This window comes from Mus musculus, chromosome 4, assembly GCF_000001635.26.
Source record: "Mus musculus strain C57BL/6J chromosome 4, GRCm38.p6 C57BL/6J".
NCBI lineage: Eukaryota > Metazoa > Chordata > Mammalia > Rodentia > Muridae > Mus > Mus musculus.
The window spans coordinates 40935637-40948507 of record NC_000070.6 but is presented as its reverse complement, the minus strand read 5'-3'; the positions used below and the strand labels follow the sequence as shown (position 1 = coordinate 40948507).

The window sequence follows — 12871 nt, the reverse complement described above, 5'->3', positions numbered from 1 at the left end:
GCGCAGAGTGCTCGCCCGAGTCTCCCGATCCCTTTTCCGTGTTTTCAGCTCCTCCTTCCGGAGAAGGAGCGCGGAGCTCTGGGAGAGGTGGAAAGACTTCTGAAGGAGGGGCTTATGAGGAGGGATAGGGCGGTGCCTTGGCGGAGTGGGTGGGGCTTAGACGCGGCTGGGCGGATAGGGCGGGGCCTGAAGCAGGGTCAGTTCCGAGGGCGTGGCGAGTAGATGGGGCGGAACTGGTGAGTAGTGGGGCGGGGTTGCAAGGCTGCGCGCCCGGTAGCCACCGCTGCGCTGTGAACAAACGCGGCCTGGCGGGTCGCAGCGCCGCGCGGCGACCGCGAGGCGACCGGGAGCCGCTGGGACCCAGGCTGCGCGCCCCTCGGCCTGCCCGGGAGCCGCGCCAGTCGGAGTCCCGGGCCGAGCGGGGCTTGCCTCCCTCTCAGCGTTCCTCTGTGCGCAGTGCAGCCAGCGGGCATGACCGATCCACCAGGGGCGCCGCCGCCGGCGCCTGCAAGCCGCGGGTGAAGAAGAAAGTCCGGCCCCGCTCTTCTCAGAGCGAGAAGGTAGGGAGCAGCAGCAGGGAGTTGACTAGAAGTAAGAAAGTGACCCGTAGCAAGAACGTGACCGGGACCCAGGTAGAGGAGGTGACCAAGATCGAGGAGGCGACCCAAACCGAGGAAGTAACTGTGGCAGAAGAGGTGACCCAGACCGACAACATGGCCAAGACCGAGGAGATGGTCCAGACGGAGGAAATGGAAACACCCAGACTCAGCGTGATCGTCACCCACAGTGAGCGCCAAGGAGGGTTCCGTAGATCGGGTTGGGATATGTGGGTTTGGCCACATGTAGTCTTGGGAGAAAGAAACATGGGTTCTTGGCTATATATATTTGGGGATGTTTTTGCTTAGGGCTGGTGTCAGGACATCTTTCCCTGTGGCCGGTCCCTGGACACTTATTGGATCCTCTATTTGGAAGCAAAGTTGAGTGTGTAACGCTAGTAATCGTGGGTCTTTGTGTCAGGCTTATATTAGGCCTTCTTGTGTGTAGAACTTCCGTGGTTCTGGACATCCACCAGTGTAAAGAGTACGAACTTGGTGCGTGATCCCGCTGTTCCTTATTTACTGAGTAGTGTTTTTGTTGGATGTCATAGAACCGCAGGTTCAATGGGCCGTGAGTCCAAGAGTTACTTTCTGGACATCTGGTTACATCAACACAGAACTAAAAACCTTGGGAAGTACACGAGAAAGCTGAAGCCATGACATTTCCTTAGAATCAGTTAGGAAAGACTAACAACAAACTTTGCTACCTAAACCATGGCTCTATATCCAGCAGTTTTATGAAACTTTGAGATGAATCCCCACCCCCACCCCCCCAAAGGCCTCTTGATGTCTGATCTGTGAGGCACAAATAGGAACTAGGACTCCTTCTGACTCTTGACTGGTTGGGAGCGCAATCTAAAGGTGGATTTGAACTCCACTTACTTAGAAAAGATTGAGTACCTGTTTTAAAACAAAAGAAAAAACCTCTCTGTTGTTGGATTGGTTTCGTTTGTTTGTCTTTGCTAACTAACCATTAACTATGGTGTACATAGGTGTACCCAGTATGAAAGACTTGGAGGAAAACAGTCCCTTGCTGGTGACATCAGGGAAAACAAGACCAATGCCATAGAGACAATAGGACAGCCATGCCACACATGAGGCAGGCAACTTGTGATAGAAAAGTGTGGGCTTTGATGCAAAGCTGGATGCAAGGTCAAATTCTGAGTCAGCAGTTGAAGGTTTCCCCGAGCGAGTCTTAATTAGACTGATAGCTGTTTTCTAATGGTGTCCTGAGGTTTTGAGATAGTGCATAGAACAAGTCTTGTACCGTTTATTCTGTATAATTGCTTAAGATATCAGCCATCGTTAAAATAGTTTTTTTTTTTTTATGTTAGAGGAAACAAATCCTCAAGACAAGCTTTGTAATGGGTAGCGTATGGATAGATGCAAGTGTGACCCTACCCTGAGCAGCCTGACAACCCCTGGATTCCCAGCACAACCGAGCTCTCCTCTCCAGAGTCAGGCCTTCTCAGCAGAACATGCCCGTTCCCATTATAAGCTTCTGAACGTGTGACCAGCATCTTCTACCTAGCTGAATTCAATCTCAGCTCCATAAGAAAACATCAGCTTAGAGTTAGGTTGATGAATGCTCATTGAATGCTTTTCTTTCTCCAGGCAATGAGAGGTATGACCTTCTTGTTACCCCACAGCAAGGTAACAGTGAGCCAGTTGTCCAAGACTTGGCTCAGCTTGTTGAAGAGGCCACAGGAGTTCCACTACCTTTTCAGAAGCTCATATTTAAGGGTAAGTGGTTTTCATTCATCTTTGAGTACTTATGGCTAAAAGATTTACTTTATTTACTAGGGTTTTTTTTTCTTCATGACAAGGTCCCTCTGTGTAGCCCTGGCTGTCCTAGAACTCACTATATAGACCAGGCTGGCCTTGAACTCACAGGGATCCTCCTGCGCATCAGGCGCCTGAGTGCCGGGATTAAAGTCCCTTCCCGGCAAGGGCAGATTTTAAAACTGCCTGGTCTTCCCTGACTTTTGAGTTTTCTGTGTGTGGATGGATGTGTTGCCTGCTTATGTGTTTGTGTACCGCGTGTGTGTGTGCAGTGTCCCCGAAGGTCAGGAGAAGATGTCAACTCCTCTGGAATTGGAGTTAATAGAGGGCTGTGTGTCACCATGTGAGTGCTGGAACCTGCACCCAGATCCTCTGCAAGAACAAGTGCTCTTAACCACGGAGCCAGTTTTCCAGCCCCCATCTTTCAGTTTTCAAGCCAGAACCATTTTCTTTCATTTCTTTATTTAACAAATATTAAGGGACCAGTCTACACTAGACTTTGAAAATATCTGGATTTGAAGTAACATAATGACAGACAGAATTGCTAAGATTTAGATTGACAGAGAGAGAGATCTTTGCCTTTTTTCCCCTGGGTGGGAGAGTGGTGGTCTGTTACAGCCCAAGCTGTCTTGGAACTGGCTATGTAATATACACTGTCAAGCCCTATGTCTTTTTCTTTTTAAAACATTTAATGTCTGAGTTTTAATTTTATCTTTCAAAATTGAGAATGGCAGCACACACCCATAAGCCCAGTACTCTGGAAACTAAGACCAGCTCCATGCCAACTGGGTGCAGTTAGTCTGCCATGCCAGCTCCATGCCAACTGGGTGCAGTAGTCATGCTCTGTCAGAGAAAAGGAAGTGGGGAAGCATGGGAGGAAAGGAGAAGGAAGGAGAAAGGAAAGAAAAGAAGCTCAAGTTTCACAGTAGAAAGGCCAAAGAAGAAAATGTTCCCCTGGATAAAGCTCCTTATTCATTTTTTTAATGGTACTGCAGGTCAATCAAACATGCTAGGCAAGAACAAACCACTAAGCTCTAGCCTCAGCCCAGTGTTTCACATTTTTCTTTTTATAACATTGAGTTTGCCAGCATTCGTTGAAGTATCCTGAGGGAAAGAAGGAGCTTTCATGACTACAAAATCTTTTATTATACAGAAATTATGTTAGGGCTGGAGAAATAACATCATACACACATATATAATTAAAATAAATTTAAAATGAAAGCTTTAGGGGCTAGAGAGATGTTTCCTGTAGTTGTGAGCACTGGCTCCTCATCCAAAGGACCCGGGTCCAGTTCCCAGTGCCCACACGGAGGCTCTAAACCAGTCAGTAACTCCAGCTCCAGGGTATCTGATCTCCACCAGCACCAGGCACACACCTGATGCACAAACATGCTTTCAGGCAAAATACCCATATCTATAAAACAGTAGTAACATGTTTTAAAGACATTTATCTGTTATGTGAACTATATTAATTTTTTGTTCCTGAAGACTATTTTTATTAACTATTATGTAGGAGCATTTTCAGTTATTTGCCTAGGATAAATATCTAGAGATGACATTGTCATATAAAGACAGTTTCCAAAAAAACAAAACAAAACAAAAAAACATTTCATTTATCTTTTTGTTTTGTTTTGTTTTGCCTTCCCCCCCCCCCTTTGGTTTTGGTTTTGGTTTTTCAAGACAGGGATGCTCTGTGTAGTCTTGGCTGTCCTTGAACTAATTCTATAGACCAGGCTGGCTTTGAGCTCAGATCCGACTGCCTCTGCCTCTGCTTCCTGAGTGCTAAGATTGAAGGTGTGTGCCACCAGTATCAAATATACCCTTTTCTTGTGAGCAAACATGAAAATGGCTTGTTGGTTTTGAAACACAGTCTTATTCTATGGTTTTTCTCTGGCCTGGAACTTAGTCTCTGTCTGCAGACCATTCTAGGCTTGAACTCAAAGAGATGTGCATGCCTCTGCCTCCTGAGTGCTCAGAGTAGGTGCGCCTCATCATGCCCCGTTTTCTGGGTTGTCTGGAAGAGCAGCCACTGTTCCTAACCATTGAGCCATCTCTCCAGTCCCCTTTTAGATTAGATTTGTGTTTCTGTCTCTGAATATTTATATTCATTTTATGAAAATTTCACACAAGGTATTTGATCGTATTCACTTCCCGGCTTACGTCTCCCCTCCTCCATTTGAGTCCAGTTTGTGTTGTCCAAATACTCTCAGATGCAGGGTGTGTCCTAGAGGGAGGCAGACCTGTCAGGAGATACACCCTGAAAGATAATTGACTCTTCCCACAGCCAATAGCAGCACCGCAGAGGTGAGGCTTTAATCCCACCTCTTTCTTGTGCATTGGCTGCTCTATTTTCAGTCTTGTACAGATGTTACAATTTGTCATGTATTCTCTTCCCCACCCCACCCCCCCTTTTTTTTTTCAGGAAAATCTCTGAAAGAAATGGAAACACCGTTGTCAGCACTTGGAATGCAAAATGGTTGCCGAGTCATGTTAATTGGTGAAAAGGTAAGTTGCTTTTTCCATCAAAGCTCTTCATAATTGAATGACTAAAGCCTTTTTTGTTGTTAAAGATTTATTTATTTTATGTATGTGAGTACACTGTAGCTGTCTTCAGACACACTGGAAGAGGGCATCAGATCCCATTACAGATGGTTGTGAGGCACCATGTGGTTGCTGGGAATTGAACTCAGGACCTCTGGAAGAGCAGTCAGTGCTCTTACCCACTGAGCCATCTCTCCAGCCCCCAACTGAAGTCTTCAATGCGTGTTTCTGTAATGAAGACCAGATTACCCAGATTCAGCATTGGCGACCTTCCTCATTACATAAGGTCTGAGGAGGTTACCAGTTTGGTCTATGCATCATTTGCACGTTTTTATTCTGTTGTGTAGACTTTCTCGCTAGGAGTTAGGAACCACTATGCTGTCTGAGTGGTATGGCTTCTGTATTTGGTGGCTCTTCCTTCTAGTTAAAATGTGCCAGAAACAGGCATTACTTAGAATTTTCAAGAGTGCTTTAGGTTAAAAGTATAGATATCTTGTTCAAGTTCGAGGAGCATTTCTTTTACTAAAATCTAAAAGAAGAAAACCCTCTCTGGGTGGAAAGGTTCAGACTGAAGAAGTAAGGGGGCAAGAAAAAGAGTTAGCTGATAACAGGCGAGGCCGTGGCCCCTGAGGTGATGGCCACTGTGCCCAGCCCTGCATTGTGACACAGTGGCACTGCTGAACTTGAGAAGGATTCTTACTCAGTGAGGCGGCTGAGGGGATTGCAGGTAGGAATAGGCTAGCTGGGAGCAGTGAGAGTCTGATCTCGGAGCCTCAAGGAGGCTGGGTCTGCGATTGGCCACAAACAAGAATGGACAGTTTAGGGGAGTGTAACCAAGCAGGAAGCTGCTGGCGCTGACCGCCAGCTGTGGGTGAGAGAAAGGACTAAATGACGATGTTATAAATGTCTCGCTGAAGGGTCAGGAGCAGGCAGTACCTGTGGTCTCAGTTTGATGAAGCTGTAGTCATTTCTGTTGGTACTGTTTAGGATCAGAGAGTCCACAGCTGAATTCTAGTCCCTTCCCCCTGTTTGGGCATTGAGGCCCAGTGTTTTTGTCTATAAAACAGTTCCTGCCTCTTAGCTTAAAAGAGAAGTAACACAGGTAACGTGCAAGCACAGTACCTGGCATACAAGGAGCGTTCAGGAAGAGTGTTGCCGTCATCGCTATCCTGTTAAAGAGTAGAATTCAGCTGGAGGGTGACATTTCCATTTAAAAGAATTTAGTCATGAGCCAAGCCTGGGGAAGATAGAGGCAGCTGGATCAGGAATTCAGGATCGTCCTCCCATTACATAGTAAGCTTGTGGGCACCCTGTGCTATTTGAGACTCTGCCTCTCTGGAAAAACAAATGTCATGCTGCTGGGTGTGGTAGCACATTATCTGTGATCTCAACATTTAGGAAGCTGTGGGATAGAATTCTGTCTGTCTTCTCATTCTGGATGCCTTCGTGGTGTTCACTTGAACCTGGTTACACTGTACTTTTTTAAAGATGTATTTATCCTATTTGGGGTATACTGGGATGCTGCCTGTGTTGGTATGAGTGCACCGTGTGCTTGCCTGATGCCCCGGGAGGCCATAGAAGGACAGGATATGCTTGAACTGAAGTTACAAAACATTGCAAGCCACTGTGTGGGTGCCGGAAGCTGAACCCAGGTCCTGTGGAAGAGCAGTGAGTTTCCTCTGGTCCTTGCTACATTCTAATCTAGCTGCTGGGGTTGGGGTCAGCACCGGGCTGAGGCTGAGGCTGACACTTGGATTAGCTCCATTCTCTGAGCATGAGTCCTCAGGAGTCTCACTAGGATGCTCGCTTGGCCTTCCTTCTCCCTGGGCTGGGCTTTATGGATAGGAATCCTGTTGTCTAACCCTTTGACTTGCTTTCCAAGAAGCACAAGAGGTTGGCTCAGTTGTTTTAGGTGAGCAATTACTGACCTCGTTTTATTCTTTATGTTAGAGCAATCCAGAAGAAGAGGTTGAGTTAAAGAAGCTGAAAGATTTGGAGGTATCTGCAGAGAAGATAGCTAACCACCTGCAAGAATTGAATAAAGAGCTTTCTGGCATCCAGCAGGTGACTTCTCTATTCTGTGGATAGAGTGGTATGGTATTGTTGCCTGGTTGGCTTTTTAAAAAATAATTTATTTCATTTTTAAATTATATATTAATTATGTGTGAGTCTGCCTGGGTCTGTGTTGGAGTAGGTGGATGTGAGTGCTGGTGGCCAGGAAGACACCCCCCACACCCCCCAGAGCTGGGGTGATGTGAGGTGGTGAGCCTCTAGATGCTGGGAGCAGAACGCAGGTCGGCTAGTAGAACAGTACACCTTCTTAATCTCCGAGCCATCTCTCCAGTCCTGTTTTGTGTTGTAATTATAAAATTAGTTTGTGATGCTTACACAAAAGTTTTATATGTGCGTATAGATAGATTCAAGCCGAGGCCTTTCACGTCCTAAGCTCAGCTCTGCTCTCACTGTGCTGCTTTTGTTGTTGTTGTTGTTTTGTTTGTTTGTTCGTTTTTTTGGTTTTTGTTTGTTTGGTTTTTGTTTTTTTGTTTTTTTGGTTTTTCAAGACAGGGTTTCTCTGTGTAGCCCTGGCTGTCCTGGAACTCACTCTGTAGACCAGGCTGGCCTTGAACTCAGAAATCCGCCTGCCTCTGCCTCCCAAGTGCTGGGATTAAAGGCGTGCACCACCACGCCCGGCTCTTACTGTGCTTCTTGTGTGCAGGTCTGTATGTCTGACCCAGAGATGCTATTACTCTGAAAAGTATTTTTCACCTTATTTAGTTAAAATATAATATGCTATACATTTGGTAAATTGTTCTTTTACTGGCTAAAAATTAACATTTTCCTGTGTTGTTGAAAATGGTCATATTTTCCTGCATGTGAATATATCATGGTTTACCTACCTTAGTCTCTGTTCTCTGTTTTACCTGATTTTTTTCTCTTACTGTGCTGCTGCTTTGAGTGCCCTTAGACAGGAGTCCTTTTTGAGTAGTTGTGATTGTCTTTGATAGAACTGAGTTTGGATTTCTGAGTAATGTTCGAACTTCTTGCTGTGTGTTTACAAATATGCCTTTGTCACTCTGGTTTGATAGCCATCTTCAGAAATTCCTGCTTTTCAACTCAGCCACCCGCTAACTGATCACTAGGCAAAGAAATGCAAATGAACAGCAGGGTGGTTTAATGACAGTAAGTGCTACCTCAACCAGGTGTGGGCTTGTACACCGTAATCACAGCTTTTCTCAGAGCAAGAGACGGGATCAGTTTAAGGGCAGCATTGACTATGCAGTGAGTTAGAGATCCTGTCTCAAAACCAAAGCCACAATAATACCGCCATCCTCTGTTATCTTGTGTATCTATCTGTGCCATGAGTTATGTGAGCATCTACACATCTGCCGGTCAGCATCCCATAATCTGAGATCAGTGAGACGTGGCAAGTTTAAGGAACTTGCTTTAAGATCTTAAGCCAAAGTTGGGAATGTAGCTTAGCTGATAAAGTGCTTGCCACACAGCATCAGGACCTGGGTTCAGATTCCCAGCATCCATGCAGAAACTGGGCATGATGGCACACTGTATAATCCCAGTGTGGGGGAGGCAAAGAGAAGAGGGCTGGATCCCAGCTGCTCACTGCCCAAACAGTCTAGCCAAATTGGGCAAGCTCCAGATTCAGTAAAAGACCCTGTCTCAAAAAATAAGGCAGAGTCTTAGTCAGTGAAGAGGCGCCGTGACCACAGCAACTCTTAAAAGAAGAAAGCGTTTATTTGTGGCTGGCTTAAAGTTCAGAGGTTTAATTAGTCCATTATCATCATGGCAGGAAGCATGGTGGCATGCAGGCAGACTTTGTGCTGGAGAGGTAGCTGAGAATTCTTCATTTCAATCCACAGGCAACACTTAGAGAGAGACACTGGGCCTGGCTTGGGCTTTTAAAACCCCAAAGCCCACCCCCAGTGACACATTTCCTCCCACAAGGCCACACCTCCTAATCCTTGTCAAGTAGCACTACTCCCTAGTGACCAAGCATACAAATATATGGGGGCCATTTTTATTCAAACCACCACACAGTGTTTGGCAAAGACACCTCACGCCAACCCTTGATGCACTGTGCCCAGCTTTTCAGTCTGTTCTCTTAATGTCTGCTTCTTATGTGCATGTATGCACCTGTGTTGAAGGCTGCACCATAGTTCCTCAGGGGGCATTCATGCCTCAGTGGACTGTGAGAGAAAGAACAGTCCACACCCTGGTAGTATTCTTAGTCTGGCCAAGGCAAGCATTTCTAATTTTCCCAGGGGATGAAGGTCTGAGATCTAGCCGGGCTTCTTAGATCAGTGGTGAACTCTGGGTTGCTTCACCAGTCTATTGGCATGGTTTTCCATGAGTCTCAAACACTTGCAATAGTGCCTTATTCCTTCTCAGGGTTTTCTGGCTAAGGAATTGCAAGCGGAGGCTCTCTGCAAACTTGATAGGAAAGTAAAAGCAACAATTGAGCAATTCATGAAGATCTTGGAGGAGATTGACACAATGGTAAGTAAACATTCATATAGAGGTACTAGCCTTTTTATTTACTTTTAACGTTTTATTTATTTATATATACAGCGTTCTGCCTGCATGTATGCCTGCAGGCCAGAAGAGAGCACCAGACCCCATTACAGATGGCTGTGAGCCACTATGTGGTTGCTGGGAATTGAACTTAGGACCTCTGGAAGAGCGATCAGTGCTCTTAACCACTGAGCCACCTCTCTAACCCCAGAGGTACTTCTCTTTAGTGGCAGTATTTCAGTCTATTTCGTTCTGTCAGTATTACACTTGTGTTACCTGGGAAAATCTGTTGCTCGGGGATGTCAAACATCTACTGTTATGGGCCAGGTACTGTGTGTCTTAGTTAGCTTTAACTGTCATCTTAACACAGCCTAGAGGCACCTAAGAAATACGTCTCAGCTGAGGGATTACCCAGATGAGCGTGACCTATAGGCACACTGGGGCAAGATGGGTTTGGTAATTGATAGAGTCCATTATGAGCTGCATCTGCCCCAGGCAGGTGGTCCTGGGCTGTATAAGAAAGCCAGCTTGGAGCCAGGGAAATGGTTCAGTGGTTACAAGTACCAGTTGCTCTTCCAGAGAACTTGGATTTGATTCCCAGAATCTACAGTACCTTGCAACCCTCTCTAAGCCGAGTTCCAGGGGATCCAGTGTCCTCTTCAGGCCTCCTCAAGTCCCAGGCAGGCGTGTGGTATAGATATACATGCAGGCAAAACACCCATAAAATAAATAAGCCTTCCGCCGGGTGTGGTGGCACACGCCTTTAATCTCAGCACTCGGGAGGCAGAGGCAGGCTGATTTCTGAGGCCAGCCTGGTCTACAGAGTGAGTTCCAGGACAGCCTGGGCTATACAGAGAAACCCTGTCTCAAAAATCCAAATAAATAAATAAGCCTTAAAATGAAGAAAGCTCAGCGTGAGCCCGAGTGAGCAGCAGTGCTCCTCCAAGGCCTCTGCTTCATGTTTCTGTTCGGGCTTCAGTGATCATGGGCTGTGACCTGCAAGTGTAAGCCAGATAAGCCCCTTCCTCCCCTAATCGATAGTGTTTTATCACAACGACAGGGAAGAAACAGGTAGCATGCTAGGCTCTGGGTGTATATGTGGACTTTCTGATCTGTAGGCATTTACAGCCCACCAGTATGACAAGAGCATGTGTGTGTGTGTGTGTGTGTGTGTGTGTGTGTGTGTGTGTGTGTGCGAGTGCCTTTGTTTTCTTAAGGCTCAAGTGGCTGGTGTTGCAGCTGAGCTAGTTTTTCCTACAGACTTCAACTACACCCAGATCTTGGGAGGCTGTTGACTCACTGACCCAAATTTTCTTTAACTTAAGATAGTAAGGGTGTCAGTGGCCTGATACTTCATTCTTGAGAGTGAATTTCTCTGGACTTGGAATTAAAAAAGAAAAACGAGCCGGGCAGTGGTGACGCACACCTTTAATCCCAGTACTTGGGAGGCAGAGGCAGGTAGATTTCAGAGTTTGAGGTCAGCCTTGTCTACAGAGTTTCAGGACAGCCAGGGCTACACAGAGAAACCCTGTCTAGAAAAATCAAGAAAAGAAAAGAAAAACCAAACCAGAATAACAGAAAGTACTTTTCCCGGCATAGTAGCATTTATATGTAAGAAAGAGTAAAATACAAAATCTCTGATTCAGATCAGGTCACAGTCTAGACATTGCAGCCAAGGAGAGTAGCAGACATAGGGACAAGAGCCATGAACAGAGCCACATGGGATGCAGATCTAGAGAAATGATGCCTGAAAATGCACATCCTACTCATATTGCTGACCTGCTTGGTGTCATGTGTGTATCTCCCATGTCTCATGTCATTGTCACTGCTGATATTAGCTGTTTGGTGCCATCTATTTCTTTCATAGGTCCTACCAGAACAATTTAAAGACAGCAGGCTAAAAAGGAAGAATTTGGTGAAAAAGGTTCAGGTGAGTCACATGGTACTACATGACAAGCTATAACACGTTAGTGTGTTGGTATGTGTGCTTATTTGTGCAAAACAGGGTAGTGTAGAACTCCGATAAGACACATGGTCTGTTGTTATTTATTAGCATGAACCCAAAGAAGGGGATTCTTGTCTCCGTGTTAATCAGTTTGGACACGTCCACTGGAGAGCAGATAGGGCTGACAAGGGCCATTGTTGTGTCCAGTTCCCCTTTACAGGGTTTTTGCCCTAAATCATCCTCAAACCACGGGCCTTTGACTCTCGCTTCCTCTCATGAAGCTTGGCGTCCAGGCTGGGAGCCCATGACCGTCCGTGCACAGGCTGTTTAGAGTCTAATCTCCAGGTCCTCCAGAGTGGCTAAACAAAGAACCTTGTCTGAGCAATGGCTGGCTTGTCCCAGGAGGGCCCTGAATGTCACTGCCTGTGTCTGTCCTGCAGGTGTTCTTAGCAGAGTGTGACACAGTGGAGCAATACATCTGCCAAGAGACAGAGCGGCTGCAGTCTACAAACTTGGCCCTGGCTGAATGAAGTGCAGTGGAGAGTGGCTGTACTGGCCTGAAGAGCAGCTTTACAGCCCTGCCCTCTCTGGAACAGAAGTCGCCTGTTTCTCCATGGCTGCCAGGGGCAACTAGCCAAATGTCAATTTCCCTGCTCCTCCGTCGGTTCTCAATGAAAAAGTCCTGTCTTTGCAACCTGAATTAGACTTGTGTTTTCTCATGTTGGCTCTGTGGTGGTGCCGTCCAGCAGCTGCCTTTCTAGGAGAGGCCTCCCTGCGTATGTGCTGCCAGCTCTAGTTCCTCTGGAGCTCCTCCCAGGTTTGTAGGGCACCCTCATCTTCAGACTCATGACCTGTGACCCTCAGTTTGTAGATAGAAGATCAGAACCACCAGGAGGTGGAGTTCAGGATAAAGGAATGTTGGATAAAGTTTGGCAGCTGGACAGTCCAGAGTACCTTGCTGTCTTGCTATGACCTGATTCCAGAACATCTGGCAGCATGTTGGTTTAAAGACCTTGTCCTCATCCTCCACTGCTCCTCCCTATCCTCCTCCACTGCTGCCCCCCCTCCTCCTCCACTGCTCCTCCCCATCCTCCACTGCTCCTCCCCATCCTCCTCCACTGCTCCTCCCCCTCCTCCACTGCTCCTCCCCATCCTCCACTGCTCCCCCTCCTCCTCCACTGCTCCTCCCCCTCCTCCACTGCTCCTCCCCATCCTCCACTGCTCCCCCTCCTCCTCCACTGCTGCTCCCCCTCCTCCTCCACTGCTGCTCCCCCTCATCCTCCACTGCTGCTCCTCCTCCTCCACTGCTGCTCCCCCTCATCCTCCACTGCTGCTCCTCCTCCTCCACTGCTGCTCCTCCTCCTCCACTGCTCCTCCCCCTCCTCCACTGCTCCTCCCCATCCTCCACTGCTCCCCCTCCTCCTCCACTGCTCCCCCTCCTCCTCCACTGCTCCTCCCCATCCTCCACTGCTCCCCCTCC

The 12871-nt window shown here is 47.1% G+C and overlaps 1 protein-coding gene across 2 annotated transcripts; it reads left to right on the top strand.

Annotated features, from left to right (window-relative positions):
- The first annotated feature begins 213 nt into the window (after window positions 1-213).
- Bag1 (BCL2-associated athanogene 1) lies at window positions 214-12110 on the top strand. Of its 2 annotated transcripts, none has more exons than NM_009736.3 (7): window positions 214-786; window positions 2211-2339; window positions 4801-4883; window positions 6870-6983; window positions 9324-9431; window positions 11314-11376; window positions 11832-12110. In NM_009736.3, exons 1-7 carry the CDS (start codon window positions 306-308, stop codon window positions 11919-11921), a joined length of 1068 nt encoding a protein of 355 aa, NP_033866.4. In that variant the 5' UTR covers window positions 214-305; the 3' UTR covers window positions 11922-12110. Both variants share the same exon structure in this region, with proteins under 2 accessions (NP_033866.4, NP_001165210.1).
- The last annotated feature ends 761 nt before the right edge of the window (window positions 12111-12871 follow it).